Source organism: Lemur catta, chromosome 3 (assembly GCF_020740605.2).
Source record: "Lemur catta isolate mLemCat1 chromosome 3, mLemCat1.pri, whole genome shotgun sequence".
NCBI lineage: Eukaryota > Metazoa > Chordata > Mammalia > Primates > Lemuridae > Lemur > Lemur catta.
In genome coordinates, this window is record NC_059130.1 from 45009134 (window position 1) to 45027657 (window position 18524).

General features: G+C 40.3%; 2 protein-coding genes across 6 annotated transcripts in view; both read left to right on the forward strand.

The window, feature by feature from the left end:
- LOC123635330 (selectin P) overlaps positions 1-1724 on the forward strand; it is a 37704-nt gene extending 35980 nt beyond the window's left edge. For all 3 annotated transcript variants that reach the window (XM_045547411.1, XM_045547410.1, XM_045547412.1), the window contains exons 15-16: positions 400-455; positions 1064-1724. In XM_045547411.1, coding sequence (XP_045403367.1) covers positions 400-454 — 55 coding nt within the window. In that variant the 3' untranslated portion in view covers position 455; positions 1064-1724. The remainder of the gene's footprint in view (positions 1-399; positions 456-1063) is intronic.
- A 2004-nt stretch (positions 1725-3728) lies between these two features.
- F5 (coagulation factor V) overlaps positions 3729-18524 on the forward strand; it is a 65600-nt gene continuing 50804 nt past the window's right edge. Inside the window, exons 1-3 of one of the 3 annotated variants that reach the window (XM_045547413.1) lie at positions 3729-4018; positions 7776-7867; positions 16878-17000. In XM_045547413.1, coding sequence (XP_045403369.1) covers positions 3861-4018; positions 7776-7867; positions 16878-17000 — 373 coding nt within the window. In that variant the 5' untranslated portion in view covers positions 3729-3860. The remainder of the gene's footprint in view (positions 4019-7775; positions 7868-16877; positions 17001-18524) is intronic. The other 2 variants (XM_045547416.1, XM_045547414.1) reach the window with 2 other exon arrangements.

An 18524-nucleotide genomic window follows, 5' to 3' on the forward strand; every position in this document is an offset into this window, starting at 1 on the left:
TCAGAACTCTTGATCATTACAAAAATCTTTAAAAAATGCCTCTAGGGGGCAGGCTGTCCCCTTTGAAAACTGCTAGCTTATCAAATATCAAGGCTGAGAATTTTGGAACTATTTCTTCTCACCAAGAAGAAGCTACAGCCCCTTAGAGGCCAGAGCAAGTATTCAGTACACAAAGCAACAACAATAACTTAGCGTGGGTATAAAATACAATACAAATTACCCAGAGCTGTTAAGTGGGATCTCAAATATTTCTTTTGGTATTTATTTTTCTTTCGTTTTTAAAGCAGAATTCAAGTGGTGGGGTGGGAATCCACAGTTTCTGGAGATACTATGTGCGAGACTGTGTTGTTGAGGACTAACCGCTATATGGCAGGTCATCTTTGTATTTCTATTCTTTAGCCACCTGGGAACATACGGAGTTTTTACAAATGCTGCATTTGACCCAAGTCCTTAGGGTAAGTTAACCTACGATGATATTTTGAAGAAAATAGATCAGTAGAGGAAAAACGAAGAATACAGAGCATGACTTTTCTTTATAGAATAATGTATTAAATTTTAAGCATGTATTAAATTTTCAGGCCATGAAGGAAATTGTGTTAACAAAGGACAGGTATGACAATAGAGAAGTGACAATAGAATTAAGGGACAATAAACAGAGAGTTCATATAAGGATTCCCATTTCCTCCAGTACAGAAGTGTTCTAACAAGGCATAGCTTGTCTCAGAATGTGTGACACTCCCATTATTGGCTGCCTGGTGGTATTGACACTATGGCCTTGCCTGAGAAGAAGTCAGGACTACTAGAAAAATTTTACAAACCTTTATGGAGTCAATCCCCTATGCTACCTGCTGGGGAAACAAAAATAATCTGGTACTATCCCTCTCCCAAAAAACTCAGTGAGTAGTTGAGTTACCTACAAAAAGTAGCCTGGATGGTAGAATATCTGGAATCTAGAAAGAGAAGATTATATTGAACCTTAGTGGATAGATATGATGAGAAATTTCTTTCTCCGATTTCTTTAAGGAAAAGATAATTATTGAAATTACCCTTGTCTCATTTTCAGAGACCTCACCTTCTCCTGGTCACCTCATTCAACAGCCTCCACAGAATCTTGTTTGTGAACATTGAGCTTCCTGCTAGACTTGACTTATCTGTAGTGTATTTGCTACAGTTTTCAATAAATACTTGTGAATAAAGGACATGGAATTTCCTTAGATTAGCTCTGGACCAGAACAGAAGGATTGTACCACAATCCCAAACTCTCCACCCACCACCCCTTCCTGCTCCACCTCTCCTCTTCCTCCAACGCAAGCCACAGGACCAGGAGCAGATGTTTCCACAGTGGTCTGTGGGTTTTGACGTAGCTGTCACCTGAAATGCCAGTTCCCAAAGAGACTGGAGCAACTGACTCACAAGAAGACCAGACCGTGGAGAAATAAAAATACCTCTTTATTTTTGTGTTGAAGGAAAGCTTTCTCTACTCTGTTGGAAGGCAGGTGACATTTCTAACTTGAGGGAATTCCTATAGAATCTTCTGGGGGTTCCAGTGGTTGCTGTTTTTGAGGCTTCCAGAGAGGCCTCTGAATGGCACCAGGGGTTTCAGAAGACCAAGAATCAAGACAGGGGGCCACATGTCACCGTAGACCTTCCTGTCACCCGTCACTCCCCCTCAATGGACACAAAGACCAATATTCAAATGTATAATTAAAAGGATTCTCCCCAAATGCCATGTTCCTCTGTTTGATGTTTTATTTAATAAGGTCTGTATCCATCATGTCATTTAGCATCAACTAAATACACAATTCCAGTTGTTCCAATTACAGCTGGACCCTTCAATCAGTCTGCAAATACATATTGCACAACCCCTACCCCAAGAGAAAACCCAGAGAAGCAAAAAAAGTCTTCATCACTTTCATATTCTACAGAGAAGAACAGATATGTTTTACATGTTTTTTAAATCTCGTATTTAAAAAATAGGTCATTGAAAGTTACATAGTACTTACCAGAAACTGGTGCCAAAAATTAGAGAGCACCAAACTATAGTTATCTTGTCCCTGTGAAATGTAATGCAATGAATATGCCATATAGACTAGACACACGAACATGCAAATAAAAACGGTAAGGCAGTCTAACTAAAGGTTACAATAATTTTGCAAGAATTTTGGTAGTAGCCTTGGGATTTAGGAACACTGTTTTTCAAAAGTTTCTCTGATACACTGCCAATGGCATCTCTGATGCTTATGCCATGTCACTCACTAGGCTAGGTATTATAGGACAGCGGTTCCCAACCTTGTCTCCTGAATCAGAATCTGAATTTTGTGAAAGCTCCCCAGGGAATTCTGACCGCCTACTAACTGTGGGAACCACTGATACTGTAAATACCGAAGTATAAGGCGTTGTCCTGCTCTGGAATAGCTTATGTTCTAGTTAGGGAGATAATAAACACCCACATAGAATAATAAACAGTGATCAACATGAATATATATAATTTGAATAGCATTGTTAAGAGTTCATAAAATAGAAATGTCCATTGGAGCCCAGAATCACGGAGATAGGTAAAACTCTGGAATGTAAAAGAACGGCCAACCAAAGAGGAAGAGAATGAGCATTCTAAATTGGTAGAATCATATCAGCAAAGGAGCAAAGACAGAATATTGGAGGTAGGGTGTGGGGAGAGGCTGTTGATGAGCCTGGTAGTGTTAATGGAGACCTCATGTGAGGTGCCAGATTACAATCTATAAAATGTATCGAGTGCATAGAGCACCAGGCAGAAGCTAGGAGGCATGCAGACCCAGGGAACCTGGGACAAGTCACAATGATGCTTTAGACAATATAATTCTCAGATCCCCTATCAACAGCAGAGTAAGATTTAAGACAGTGTAAAACCAGCCAGATCCTCCAAGAAACGTAAGGGGCCCTGAAGGCAGGAAAATATAATCATAGTGATATTCATGTGCTGGGTACTTTCTAAGTGCTGGGAATTATAGAGTTACAGTATCCTATTATCCTCACAACAATCCTATCAGGAAACACTATTACCATGCCTATTTTGCAGATGTCAAAACTGACTCCAGAGGTAGATTAACTTGCCCAAGACAACAGCTAGTAAGTGGAATTGAAATCGTATGACTGCTTTTCTCAGTCAAGCTCTTTTAAGCCCTGTGCTATGCTGCTGTATAGCTGGCGACAGGCTCTTGCCAAGACAGGTGTGCCTTGGTAAAAGCCAGGAAAGCGCCTCAGAGCAGTGGGCCTGTTCATGTGCTAGTCCCTTCCTTCTTCACCACCTGCAAATAGTGTTTGTGTGCGCAGTAGCAGGGCACAATTCCCTCCTCCTCAGATCAGGAGAGCCATCTGGCTAAGGGCATGAGGTTCCATTGCACGGGGAGTCGCAGAGAGTTTGGCAAGCGTGCTCTTTGACCCAGGCGGACTTTACGGTGGACAGTTAGGGGCTACTGCTCCAGGGGCTACTGCTCCAGGGGTGTTAGCCGGTGCAAATGGAAGAATACAGGTTTGTCTGGCGGCTCATCTGGGCATTGTCCCACCTGTTAAGCCTCTGATCTCTGCCCTTTCTTCACCTGTAGCAAAACAGTCACTAATCCAGTTACTCTCCCTGATATCTCACCGGGAACAGTGACCTCGCCAAGCCCCTGCCCGGAAAGCAGGGAGGGAGGGAGGGAGGCAGGGAGCGAGAGCCGCGGCAGCTGCGGCTGCGGAGTCTGGAGGAGCTGCCGGGCGGGAGGACGCTGCCACCCACAGCCCCGGGAGCTCACTGCAGCGGGTCCCCCAGCGCAGACGGCAGCGGCTGCGCGAGCCCTGCCCAGGGCCGGGGCCGTGGCAGCCACAGGAGCAGGAAAAGAACCATGTTCCCAGGCTGCCCACCCCTCTGGGTCCTGGTGGTCCTGGGCACCAGCCGGGCAGGCTGGGGGAGCCCAGGGGCCGAGGCAGCGCAGCTAAGGCAGTTCTACGTGGCCGCTGAGCACATCAGTTGGAGCTACCGCCCTGAGCCCACAAACCTAAGGTAACTCGGGTGTGGCATCCGGGTGGGCTTCCCTAAGGAGGATGAGCTATTTCCCTTAGAGAACATTCTCTTGGCATTTCTGTGCATTTATTCTTTTCATTTCAGTTAATCAAATACAACTAATAGAGTATAATGAATGATATAAACTTGGTGGATGCTAATTTTGCCTCCAATAATATAGTTTATCATCTTGAGGGTATAGAAAACATTCAGTTTGATTGGTTAGGCACTTTCTTCTTCAATACAGTTTCAATACTGTTTTCAATACAGTTTTCAATACAGTTTTGTTAGTACGCTTGATTGTTGGTTTACTATATTGACTGATTCAAAAGTACCAGGCGCTTAACTCCCTTGTTAGCCCTTCCTGCGAACTCCTCATTCAGATTTTTAGTAGTCTAGTATTTTTATGGACCTTCTAGTTACATATTATTTATTCATTGTCCACGTAGTTTTATCTTCTACAATTAAAGACATACACCTTGTGTTTTATTAGAAGCAAATAACTGAATAACTATTGCCATATAATTTTGTTGCTTTCTTACAAATGACTTTCAAAATATCATCAGTCCATGGAAGTATAACACTTTTGTACTTTCACCTTTTTTTCTGCTTCATATTTGACTTATTTATGCTATTGAATGTGACTCTTCATTTTTTATCACTCTTCATCACTTCCTGGGATATATATGGTTTACACTGGCTATTGTGGTAAATTCTATTAAAAGGCATATGTAACTAAGATCAGGTCTAAGTCATACAAAACTCTATTTTTGAGTTGCAAACTATTTTTTTCTAATTGAAAGTTTAAAAATAATACATGCCAGAAATTAACCAAATCATGGAGTCTATCTTTCCAGTTAATTAAATTTTTATATTTTCAGTGGTGAACCTCCTTGTGTGACTCATTTTTTTTTTTTTACTTAACACCACAGTTTAAGTGATTGTGAAAGACATGTTCCTCTTTTATAATTACAAAAACAAGTGATCTGCCAAGAAATAGTGTAATATTTTGAGACCTTTCAGTGAACGGCATTAACCTTTTTAAAAATTTCATTATAACTGGGTTATTTTGGAGGACATTACATACCATGTTGATTTTATAATAAGAAGAAGTACCTCCTTTTAAAAAATAATCATTTTAAATATTGTATTTCAAGGTGATAATCTAGGTCACTCCCACATTCTTAGGGAACTGTCATAAACTAAAACCTCAAAGAAAATATCAGTCTTTCCAACATTAATCTTGCCTGTTCGTGGATAGAACGTGAACGTGGTTGCTGACTTTCCTGTAGCATGCTGTCTTTATGCTTGGGAATTTGTTCTCTCTTCTGTGGTTGACACTGACAATGACATGCAGAATGCTGGAGGCAGAACCACAAAGGGCAAAGGTCTGATTCACATGGTGAGTCCACAGGGAGCCATGACTGGTCAACATGTCCCCTCATTCTGTGGCTGAGTTTCCAAGATTCTAGGAAGAGTCACTCCTCCAATATTAGTTATTGAGTCAAAACCATAGCAAGATAGCCCAGGGAAGCTTTCAAAATTGTTGAACTTCAAATTATATCATTTCTCTGTAGTACTGTCAGATGAAAAATCTAATCTGTGTATCTGGCTACTTAAACTTAAGAACTTGTTCTAACTTATTCTGCCCCTAGAGCTCAATGATACTCACTAGGGGAATATCAACATAGACAACTCCATACTTTCCCAAAGTGTATTTTAGCTCAAAGCAGAGATCTGTCCACTTATTTCATTTAATATTAGCAGGACAATGCCTTTTAAAGGTAAAATATATCTATTATTCTTGCAAGGGTAAACACTTTCAAAAATTTCCTTAAGGAAACTTGTTCAATCATTCACATGTATATATTAACAGATTTAAAAAATATATATATATGTATATATTACCTCTAGGGTTCTAGTTTTATATGATTTTGTTTTTATGAAAAAATTCTTCAAATAGTCATCATAAATAGAAAATTTGGCATTCATATTGTTTGAATTCATATCATCTTTAATTTTCTATTCAGATAGATTATTTTCCAGTAGGAATTATTTAGGTCAAATAGACATACCTCAGTATGAATACACAATATACACAGTAAAACATATTGGGAAACATAACTATTGAAATTACTCCACATGAAAGACTGGTTTTTCATAGTAAAGATTTTATTTAACATCTATATTTCTTTGTTTAAAGATCTGGAGCAGGAAAGGAAAATTACTTTTGAATTGTACTAAAAAAAGTAGATTAAAATGGACTTTAACATTAGGGAAACTATCATGTAGAATCCTAGGATTCTTGGGTTTTAAGAAGTCTTAAGAAGTCATTTGATTGATTTCCAACTTCCATGTTTTAACCTCCTACTTTTCCCCATACCCTTAGCACCAATACCCTTCCCAAGTAGTTGTCTAGTTTCTACTTGAATGCTTCCAGTGACCAAGAGTCTCCTGCCTTCAATATCTAGCCATTCTAAAAGTGTTATAACTCATGCCTCCTTTAATTCTGTCCACAGATATTAACACAGTTCTTGTATCTCACACATTAACTTATGGGCATTGCTAGAACTATAGGTTTTTTTGCTTGATGGGAAAACCTGGAGGCTAAAGACCAACTTCTATTAAACTTTGAAAGTAACATTACTAGATGTATTGAGTATTTATAATGTGCCAGCTCTAAAGGCTTTGCACGTGTTAACTTATTTAATACTCACAAAAATTCAGTGAGGGAGATTTTACTATGATTTCTATCTTACAGTTGTAGAAACTGAGCAATAAATGGACTAAGTAAGCTTTTCAAAGTTATACAGTTAATAATAGATACAGGATTCAAACCCAGATGCTGAATCCACAGCCTGTGGCCCCAGCCACTGTGCTACATAGAAGTCATGGCAAGTGCAGGTGATCTACCACTCTGATATGCCCTGATTATGACTGGGCCACACTCTCTGCTTTAGGAAGTGGAACAGCCAATGTGGCCAACTGATTTAGGTATTTGTAAGATCTTTTCCCCCAATTCTCTTCCCTTTCACCTTCGTCTGTGAATCACGGATAGGAATGATGTGCCCATCCTTAGAGGCACAGAAGAAAGAACAGAAAAGTATCCCACCACTCTCCCTGCTGCCCGCTCTCTCTGGGTTTCCTTACCACGAAGGCAGTAGTTTTACCTTTTTGAATCTTGGTTCTCCCATTTATCAACTGTATCTCCCTCGATAAGTTAATCTTTCCCAGTCAGTTTTTTCATTTGTTTGTTTCTACTATTAATTGCAAGGCTTTTACCCCATTAGCCACTCTTGCCTCTCAGCTAGAAATAAGTAAGGTCCACCGTATCGCTACTTGTTTACAAGGTTGCCCCATAAAGTAAAACTATATTTGATTGATCAGTTAAAAAACAGCTCACGTATATATTCATAAAGGCTTTTGTCTTATTTTTACTCAATTAAAACATAAACCAAAAGTTTGGGTTCACACTATAATCTTGGGTTCTTTTTAGGAAATTGATTCTGAGAAGAAGTAATAGGGCAGCCTAACTTATGAAAGAGTGGTTAGCACAATAGAATATTCCTGAAGAGACCAATAATTATTTTGTTAGCTTTACTTATTGATCATATTTATAAAACATTGGGTTTCTGAAATACAATAAAAATACTGGTATTCTACTGGAAGTCCGAAGATGTGAGAGACTACTTTTTTGTAATGTGAGAAGTAGATGTCAAATATACCTTTCAAATTAGTTTTTTGATTTTATTTCCAGTTTGAATCCTTTTGCAACTTCCTTTAAGAAAATTGTCTACAGAGAGTATGAAGCATATTTTAAGAAAGAAAAACCACGATCTAGCATTTCAGGTAGGCCTGAAATATATTTTTTAATAAGATAAATTTCCATGGATAGTTTGACATTCATATGTATCTAAAATATGTACTTAGTGACATTTTATAGATATGTATGGTATTGTTTTTAACAAGTACTGGCTACATACTATGTGGGGGCCAGTGCAAAATGAAAACTCAGGGCCTCTTGTTCATATTATTGAGAATTTTAAAACAATGACTGCAATGTGCTAAACCAAGCAGGGGCCCCTTCTGAGCATGGGGCCCTGTGAAATGGCACAAGTCACATGCCCATGAGGCAGTCTCTGTTTTTAACCTTGATCAAAACAGCTAAACAAAAACTCTTAAATGTTTGAATTTTTATTCATTCATCTAACAAACTATTAATTGAGTACCTGCTTTGTGCTGGGCATTGAACTAGGCGCTGGAGATGTAACAGCGGACATGACAGACTCATATCCTGCCCTTGTGGAGCCTGTGGGCTAATTTAATGAGCACAGGTGTGCCTTAACTGAATGATTTGTTTGCTTCCATCTGGCTCCCTAGGTTTGTTCAAAGGAACTACTAGGTATGGCTGATTCTTCTGCATCTGTCTTTCCTATCTAGTCTCCTGTTTATTTAGTGTCATGTATGTACAATGGCTATGACTTTTAAAGAAAATCTCTCCTTTTTTCCTCACTCTTCTTTTATTGAAGAAACTGGTTGACTAGGATCTAGCATCTTAATTATGCTGCCGTATTTCACAGGGATGGTAGAGGCCATCACAGGAGAACTTCCTCCAGTTGGGTCCCTTTGTCAGTAATTCGCCCATCCTCCCACCAAACAGGTGAAGACCTGCCATCTTCCCCAGACGTGTCCTTCCACCTCTCTTATTCATCCCAGTCTGTCCTGCCTTTTCTGATCTCCCTTTGCCTTCTATCTTTCCTCAACTGGGGTTTTCCCTTCGGTCAAAAATCAACAATAAAACAAAAACACATTCAGATTAACTCCTATCTAGGAAAAGAAAAAATATCTCCCCTTGACCCTGCCTGCCTTTTTCTTTTCTCTCCTTCTCTGCCAACTTTCTGTATGAGGATTCTATATCATTCTCTACATTTCTTCTCCTACATTACTTCCCTAATCTGCTTTAATATGAGTGAATCCACTGGAATCACCCTCACAAAAGGGGACCCATGACCTCTGAGACGCTAGAACCCATAGTTTCTTCTACCACTGGACATCACTAGGACTTTTAATGCTCTCCCTTCTTGAATCTCTCTCTCTCTCTTCCTGGTTTTGCTAGTGTCATTTCCCCTGTTTTTCTTAGACTTCTCTTACCATTCCTTCTCAGTCTTCCCACCAGGTCTTCTCCCCAAGGATTCCAACCTCTGCCCATAACCATGGCCTTCCCTACAACCCACCCAGAGGTCATTTCCTCTCTGAAGCTATAATAAATAACTCCCCTCTCCCACCAGCAGAATTAACTCTTCCCTCTTCTGTACACTCCCAGCACCTTGAACTAATCTCTACCTTCTAGAGATATTGCAAGAATCAATTGAGTTAGTAAAAAGTAATTATTATATAATAATGCTAATACATAATAAGCACTCAATAAAAGTTAGCTATATTATTGTTATTATTGGTGTTGTTATTAATTATACCTCTATTAGATCATATATGTCATGGTACTGTGGATATCTATATATCTGTATTTCTTTACTCATTTATACATTCTTTGTATATGCTTATTTATATATTCATTTAATTTTAAATAAATATGCATTTAAATATTCTTTTATTCCATTGTTTAATAATTATGTATTGAGAACCTACCACATTCCAGGATCTGGGGATATAAAGGTGAATAAGGGATGAACTCTGACTTCTAGGAGCCAACCAGCTATTAGGGATGACCTACAGGAAGACGAGCAATTACAGTGCAGTTTTAAGGAAGAACTATGATGAGGGTTCTATAATTGGACACAAGAGACCTATGTCCAGTCTGGTGGTCAGGAAAGTCTTTCTAAGTTGATAGCTGAAAAAAGAATAGGATCTTGGAAAGCCAAGTAGGGAGGTGGGGGGTGGGGAGGGAAATGCATTTTAGGCCAAGGAAGCAGTTTATATAAAGGTTTAGGGGTGAGAGAGTATGGTATATCTGGGGAACTGTGACTGGATCGGCACAGCTGGAGTACAAACCTTGGGGAAGGAATTAACAAGAGATGCAGCTAGATGGGGACACAGGCCAGATCAGGGAGCCGTATTGAGCTTTATCTTGAGGAAGATAGGGAGTCACTGATGGGATTTAAGCAGGAGAAAGACAGACCCAGATTTGTGTTTTAGGAAGATCATTCTGTCCAAACGTGGAGAATGGATCATAAAAAGACAAGTCCAGAGCCAGAGAAGCCGGTTATGGGGCTGTTGTGTCAATCCGGGTAAGAAAGCAGCAGGGAAGCTGGGATGGAAAAAATCAGATGGAGTCCAAAAATACTTAGGAGCTAAAGTCAATTAAACTTGGTGACTAACTGGATGCAGATAATGAGGAAGAGAAAGAATTAGGATTGATGTCAAGGTTTCTGGTTTGAACAGCAGAGTGGATATGGTGCCATTCAGTGAGTAAGAAATTAGAAGAAAAGGAGAAAGTTTGTGAGAGAAGGTGATGAGTTCAGATTTAGAGTTTAAAGTGTCTGTGAAACATCTGCCTCAAGGTGTCCAATGAGCAGATAAGCATAGAAGTTTGGGCCTCAGGAGAGAGATATAAGCTGGCTATAAATATTTGGGAGACATCAGAACAAACATGGTAAATGAAGCTTCAGGAGAGTGTGAGCTCAGCCAAGGAGAGTATGATGAGAAGAGAAGGCTGCAGACAGAGCTTGAAGGAGCAGCAAGGTCCAAGGGATTGGCCCAGAAAGAAAAGTCCACCAAGTCTGTCCAGAGAAGCCAGGGGAAAGCTAGAGAATGTGGCATCCTGGAAACAAAGGGTCAAATGCTACCAACAGCTAGTAATAGAAGGACCAACAGATGGTCTTTTGTTATGGAATAGTAGGTCAAGATCAGAGGACAGCGTGTTAAGGAGTAAGCGGAAGGTGAGGAAATTGAAGCAGAAGGAACTTACAGATAACTCTTTTCTGAAACTTGGCTTTAAAAGGGAGGAGAGACAGGGTAGCTCTGAAGGGGAATGAGGGATTTAAGAATACTTTCGCATTTTATAAAAAAAGAGAGACTTAAAATATTTAAGGGAAGAATCCAATAAAAAAGGAGAAGATGAAGACATCTGAAAGAGGATAATTGATGGAACCAGACTCAGAAGCAGCAAGAAGTGCTGGGATTCAAAGGTTTCAGATTCAAAGTTTATCACAGTGGGCAGGGATTTAAAAGATCTCCTGCCCACTATTGCAGTTTGTTCATTTTCATAGCTCCAACTCCAAGCTTAGCATGTACAATGGATACTTGAGAACTTTAATTAAATGTAGGTGGGTAAAGGGAAAATGAGCTGAGAAATATATTCACTAGCCCTGGGAAAAGAGGAATTGGGCAGGTATTTAGAGCAGTACTTTTTGTGGCTTTTGCCAGGTTAACAAAATTTTGATGCTGTTGCTGTATAAGACATTGTGCTGAGTGTCATAAGAGATAGAAAGGACCAATGTCATACCAGGACATTCAAGCACTAGGGAGGCATTGATAATTTTTGAAGAGGAGAATGCTGTAATGAAAGTCCTTGCAGATGATTAAGTTGTACAGTGACTTCCTGATTTAACCTTATTAATTAGAAGTGGACCTTGATAGTTGGTAAGAAGAGCCTCTGATTTACGTTCCAGTCCTTTGCACCTTAAACATTACTTTTCTGTCAACCCCCGTGTATCTCAGGGTGTATTTGTTTTATGTGAACCAAGGCATTTCAATGTCCATTTTAATATAGCCCCTTCTTGAACTTCCAACGTCGCTTACTTATGACCCCCTGAGATGGTATCTGACTCATCTTTGCATCCCTGTGGTAGTTGATACAAGGAGGCAAGACTGGTGTGCAGGACAAGCCTTAGATTTTGATTGAGAAGATCTGGATTTGAACACTACCAATAGCTATGTGACTTCTCCCATTTCCCAGCCTAGTCCTGTGTCATTTGTACTTTTCCCCTGGTTCCTACTCCGCCCATCTGGTGGGTATGAGTCTAGCTGAGGCCTGAATAAGTCATGGGCCTCAGTGCTGCAGCATGAGCTATTGTTATAAGTTATTATAATTGTGGTGGGGACTAGGCTGAGGCTGCAGGGCTAGGGGTCTGAAGATGACTGTCCAATAAGCTTTGTGGATATGTGGACTGGTTGGGAGGCTGGGCACATATTCAGGAATCCTGTCTTGGGCTTTAAAATGGCTAGTTTTGAGTCTCTGCATCTTTTCAAGGAACACTCCAAATGTTTGTCTCCAAAGGAATTTTAAAATAGCTGCAACAATGCACTGCCTTATGTTATGTAACGCGTTATTCTCCTAAGAGCAGGGGACTGGATTAGCTGACCTCCTGCAGTTCTTTCCAATTCCACAACTGCACAGAATTGGGTACATGCTGCTCTGCTTTCCGCAGGCCCTGAGGTAGAGCATTCCTTTCTCCAATCCAGCTTTGGGCACTGAGGAGAGGGTGGGAGAGGTCTCAGGCCATCAGGCTGTTGGAGGAGCTAAAGAACAACTCAAAAAACAGTTAGCTATGTGTTTGCCCACGTGTGTGAAGGTATTTGCTTTGCATTTATGAAAACATCTTTTTGTTTTGCCTTAATTCTGAAGAAGCAGGATGGGAGGCTGAATAAATACTCCAAACTGTCCATTGAAGTAAGAGGTCTTATTAGGTTAAATAACTTAGGAGACTTATTCTTGGCATCTGGCATTTGCAGCCATGTGATACCAACAAACAAATCAACCAAGCAAAGGAACCATGGCAACCAAATGCAGCACACAATGTGACAGGTTAGTCAGCATGCTGTTGGGCTCATTGGTGGCCTAGGCAGGTGAGAGTAGTCAGGGGGACTTCTAAGACTGAGGACAGCAGCCAGAAGAGACAGGGTCAGCCAGTGGAGTCAGACATGTCAGGAGCCAAAAAAGGTGTAGACCTCTGGACTATTCTAGAAAGGTGAGGGTTCTGAACCTGCCCTGTGGAAGGTATAGAGGAAGCTTTGGCTCAGGAGTCCAGAACTCTGAATTCTGGTCCCAGCAATGCTACCGGATCACTGATGACCTTGGGCAAGCTGCCCTTGTCATCCCTCCCCCCTTCCCAGGCTTTGTTAACCCTCACTAAAATGAGGCTTGAACGGTGTGATCTCCACAGTCCTGTGCAGAGCTCACATGAAAACAAACAAAAAGCTTCAGGCACAAGATCAGTATAAACTCCAGGACCGGGAGTTCAGGGAAAGAATTAGGACAACTGACAACTGTGGGTGGAAAAATAGGAGCAGGGAAAGATAGGACCTCTGCCCCAGAGATCGTAGTTTACCGTTGCTGCTATAACCAATGACCACAAATGGAGTGGCTTAAAACAACACAAATTTATTCTCCTATGGTTACACTTCTGGAGGTCATAAGTCCAAAATGGGTTTCGCTGGGTCAAAAATCAAGGTGTTGGCCAGAGCTGTGCTCCTTTTAGAGGGTCTAGGGGAGAATCGTTTCCTTGCCTTTTCTAATTACTAGAAGCATTCATGGGCTCATGGCCCCTTCCTTCATGTTCAAAGCCAGCAGGTGGCACTTCCAGTCTCTTCCTGACTCAGATTCTCTTGCATCCCTCGTATAAGGACCCTGTGATTACGTGGGCCCACTGGCTAACCCAGGAAAATCTCCTTAGCTTAGATCCTTAATCTAATCATACAGGCAGAGTCCCTTTTGCTATGTAAGTAGCATATTCACAGGTACCAGGAATTAGGACATTGGTATCTCTGGGGGTTGGGGGCATTATTCTGCCCTTTATACCCACCAAAGCCCCCCCCCAATGTCTTCCATATCAGACAACGGTGCCCTCATCTCCCCAAAGCAGAACCATGGCAACTGATCTCCCTCATCCTCCACCCCATATCCAGTCCATCCTCAAGTCCTGACAATTTAACCTCCTAAACACATCTCTAATGTGTTCTTTCCTCATCAGCTCCACCACCATAACCTTAATCCTAGGCACCAGCATCTCTCTCCTGGAGCCTGTCTGTTTTCGCAACTTCCACTCTAGTTTCCCCTCAGATAATCCTCCACAAATGGAGTCAGAGACTTCAAAAAGAAAATCCAGTCCATGTTGCACCCCTGAAGAAAACTCTTTAATGGCCTCCAGATGCTCTTAAGTGAAAGGCAAAACCCTAAGAGGCTTACAAAGCCCTGCATGTGAACCTCTGCTGATGCCTTCAGCTTCACCTTCTGCCTCCCCCTCTTACCTACTACGCTCTACCTTCCCCATGACATCTGCTAGTTCTCTGAGAAGGCCACATTTTCTGCCCCCTCAGGGCACTTGCACATGCCAATCCCGCGTCCTAGAATGCCCTTGCCCATCCCTTTGCCCCTCTGCCTTTGAAACTCAGTTAAAGCACCAATTCCTCAGGAAAGCATTTCCCAGATCTGACTGCCTCCCTGCCTCCAAGACTAGACTAGATCCTTCTGTCAAATACTCTTCAGAGTACCCTATGCTTTTCTTTCATAATATTTGCCACAGTTAATAATTAAATATTTATGTGACCATCTGTTAAAAACCTGTCTTTCCTAATACAAAACATATAAAGTTATAAAAATTATAAAATTTTTCTAATTTTATAAACTCCATGAAGGTATAGAATGTATATATTTTACTTTTTTATGCACCATATCAATTCTGATGCCTAGGAAATGTGGACACTCAATATTTGTTGAATGATGAATGAATACAAGGTGGAGGTGCAGTATAAAGAGGTGGTTTAAATCTCAGTGTCTAGAGTCAGACTGATTTAAGTTTAAATCTTGGCCCTGCCTCTTATTATTATAGTTGTGTGATATTAGGTGAGATATTTAGACTCTCTGAGGCTCAGTTTCCTCATCTATGAAATGAGGATCTTAGAACCTTCCTTAAAGATTTGTTGTGATGATTAATGTAAGGATTTACAGTGTTTGAATGCATTAAGGGTAGAAATAAACGAAAGCTCTATTATAACATCTTCACCACTGCAAATAAATGCTGTTGAACTCTGACTACTTTAACTTCCTTTTTCTGCTTCTATAACTCTTAATGGGCAGAAGCCAATCCCACAAGAGTTTACCAACAGCTTGGAAGTGAGAGCAGTTGATCCCTGTCACCTGTCTGAAATGGGGCTTTATTCTCAAGCTTCAAAGGACACCAGCATCACCAGGGAGCATATGTCAGAGTCCAGATTTCCAAGCTTCACCTGCAGAGACTCAGATTCATTGAGTCTGAGGTGGTACTTGGGAATCTGCATTTTAGTAAGACCCCAGATGATTCTGATACAGAGACTACAAGGACTGCACTTTGGAAAGTTCTAGTACAGTCATCCCTTGGTATCCACAGGGGGTTGGTTCTAGGACCACCCACAGATACCAAAATGCAGGATACTCAACTCCCTTATATAAAATGGTGCAGTATTTGCATATAACCTATGCACATTCTCCCATATACTTTAAATCATCTCTAGATTACTTATAATACCTAACCCAATGTAAATGGTATATAAATAGCTATTATACTATATTTTTATTTGTATTGATTTTTATTGTTGTATTGTTATTTTGTTGTTGTTGTTGTTTTCAAATATTTTTAATCTGAAGTTGGTTGAATTCATGGATGCAGAACCATGGATACAGAGGTCCATTTATATGTACGATTACTCAAACTGACTCAGATATCAACCCTTTCCCTAACTCCCCAAACAGAATCCATCCTTCATCCTCTCTGCCCTGCAGTATTTTGCCCATATCTCAGCAGTAGCTGCTATCATACATCTAACTCCAAACCAGCTTGTGAACTCCTTCCAGACAGGGACTGTGTCTTATTCATCCATGTAGCCCCAGAACCTAACACAGCACTTGAAATGTAGTAAGTGGAATCTCACTCTTTATTTCTGTACCCCTAACCTCCTGTCCCTACTGTGTTCCCCACAGTAGTAACTGATAACATCATTTACTCAGTTGTTTAGATCCAAAACCTTGGCGTCATCTGACTTCTCTCTCCAAAAAGCCACATCCAATCCATCAGCGAGTCCTGTTGGCTTTACCTACAAAAATGTCCAGAATCCAACCACTCTCACCACCTTCCTGCTACACGTGCTGGCCCCGTACACCACTGTCTCTTTCCCATCTACCTGATCTCGCTGCTCCTGCTCTTGTCACTACACAGACTATTCTCAACACAGCAGAAGATGAATTCTTCTCTTTTATTACAAGATGAACTTTTAATACATGTCAGACTACACCTCTGCTGCCCAAAGCTCCAGTGATTTCCCATTTCACTTAGAAGTCTAAGCTCTCACGGTGGCCCATAGGGCCCTCAGGTTCTGCACCCTCACCACCCACCTCATCTCCTCTCTCTTTCCATGCTGTTTTTCTTACTGTTCCTTAGATAAATCAAGCCCACTCCTGCCTTGAGGGCTTTTGACTCGCCTCAGGGGCAGAGCACTCTGTGCTTTCCTCCCTCACTTCATTTAGGTCTCTCAGCTTTTCCACCTCAGAGAGATCTAAAGTGGCCACTCCTTTACATCCCCCTCTATCACTGAAAACTTGTCCTTCTCTTCTTAACCAAAGAAAACCATCTCTAAGGAAAGAGAGTGGGTCAGAGCAGGCTGGACATAGTCAGAACTATTTCTCCTATTCTCTTGACTTCTTTTGGGTTCAGGCCAAATGTTTCTACCATCCTGTTTTTATCTGACTACACATAACATAGAGTTAATAACTGGTAAAACCTTCCAGATTGAAGATAAACAGGTCAATGTCTAGGCCAGAAGTAATAGCAGCAATCACTTTTGATGTTGTCTGTATGTTTTTCTTGCTTAGCAGCTCTGCCTTTGGTGATTCTGAATATAGACATAGTTTAAATCCTTGTTTTCACAGGACTTCTTGGGCCCACTTTATATGCTGAAGTTGGAGACATCATGAAAATTCACTTTAAGAATAAGGCAGACAAGCCCTTAAGCATCCATCCTCAAGGAATTAAGTACAGTAAATTCTCAGAAGGTAAGAGGAACTTAATATCCTTCTAACAAGGGAAAATGCACAACTCTTTAATACCAATGCCAAACATTTAAAACCATATTGTTAACCACGTATTGTTAGAGAAAACTCCTTTCTTGAAACTGCTAATTGTAAAAATTGTTGCTGCTATAAGTTTCAAGAGAAGAAACCAAAAAGGTTCTGGAATCCTGTAGATATCCATTTTTTTTCTAGGTTCTTGGTCCTTAGTAGTTGGGTGACAAGTTACCTAATCTCCCTCAATTCCAATACGTTCATCTTAAAATGAGAATAATAATGAACACATTGCAAGATGGTTTAAGGCAAGGTTCAGTAAACTTATCTGTAAAAAGCCAGATAGTAAGTATTTTTGGCTTTGCAGGTCGTAGAATATCTGTTGTAGCTACTCAACTCTATGTAAGTGAATAAGCATGGACACTATGTAAGTGAATAAGCATGGCTGTGTCCCAATAAAACTTTATTTACAAGAACAGGCAGCTGGCTGGATTTGGCCCATGAGCCATTGTCATAGTGACATAGGACTAGCCTGACATAGGCTAACCTGGCACACAGATGACACTCATTAAGTGGTGTTTGTGGGGGTGGTCCCAGAAGTAATATTGGAATTTTGAACATACTGATTAAGGTCATAAGCTTTGAGGGCAGACTTAGGTTCAAATTTTAGCTTTATCATTTCTGGTTCTATGACCTTAGCATCTTGGAGCCTCAGTTTTCTTATCTATAGAATGGAAATGGTTATGCCCACCCATGAGATTGCTGGAGGATTAAATGATATCATTTGGGTAGTGTATTAAACATGGTTCCTGATAAGTCCTCAATAAATAGTGATGATAATAATGATGACAATGATGGCAATGATCATAAAGATGATGGTGATGAAAGTTACTGCATTAGCCACTTGATAGTAAGTACCTGTTGTTAATATTGTTTTAATTATTCCCATTATGCTGATGATCAGATCATAATAACCCTGGTAGAGTTCTGTCAGGCACTGGTATAAAAAAATGTATCCATATTCTCATATAGTTGTTGGTATAATAACATTTTTAAATAACTTCAAACTTCTCATGGTTCACAAATATCCTTCCTTTCCCCACATGTTCCAGCCATCATGCCTTTGCAGAGAGAGAGTTGAGTAGGAGAGTGGTTTACAGTGCAGGTTTTGGAACTAGACAAATCCTGGCTTGGATACTTACTAGCTATGTGACTTGTGGGAAGTTATTTAACTTCTCAGTGCCTGATCTTTCTCATCTGAAAAATGGGGATAATAATCATATCTATCTCACACAAGTTTGTTGTCATGAAATTTTAGAATAATAATACCTAGCATATCATAAGCACTCAGTAAATATTATCTATGATAGTAAAGATGATTCTTCAATCAAAATGTGTTCAAGTAATTTAATATTTATCTGAAAACTTGTTAGTTGGAAAGTGATTTTTACATTTATTATTCCCAATGTAAATTGTTATCAAACTCATTCCGCCTACGGTATGAGTGTCTGATAA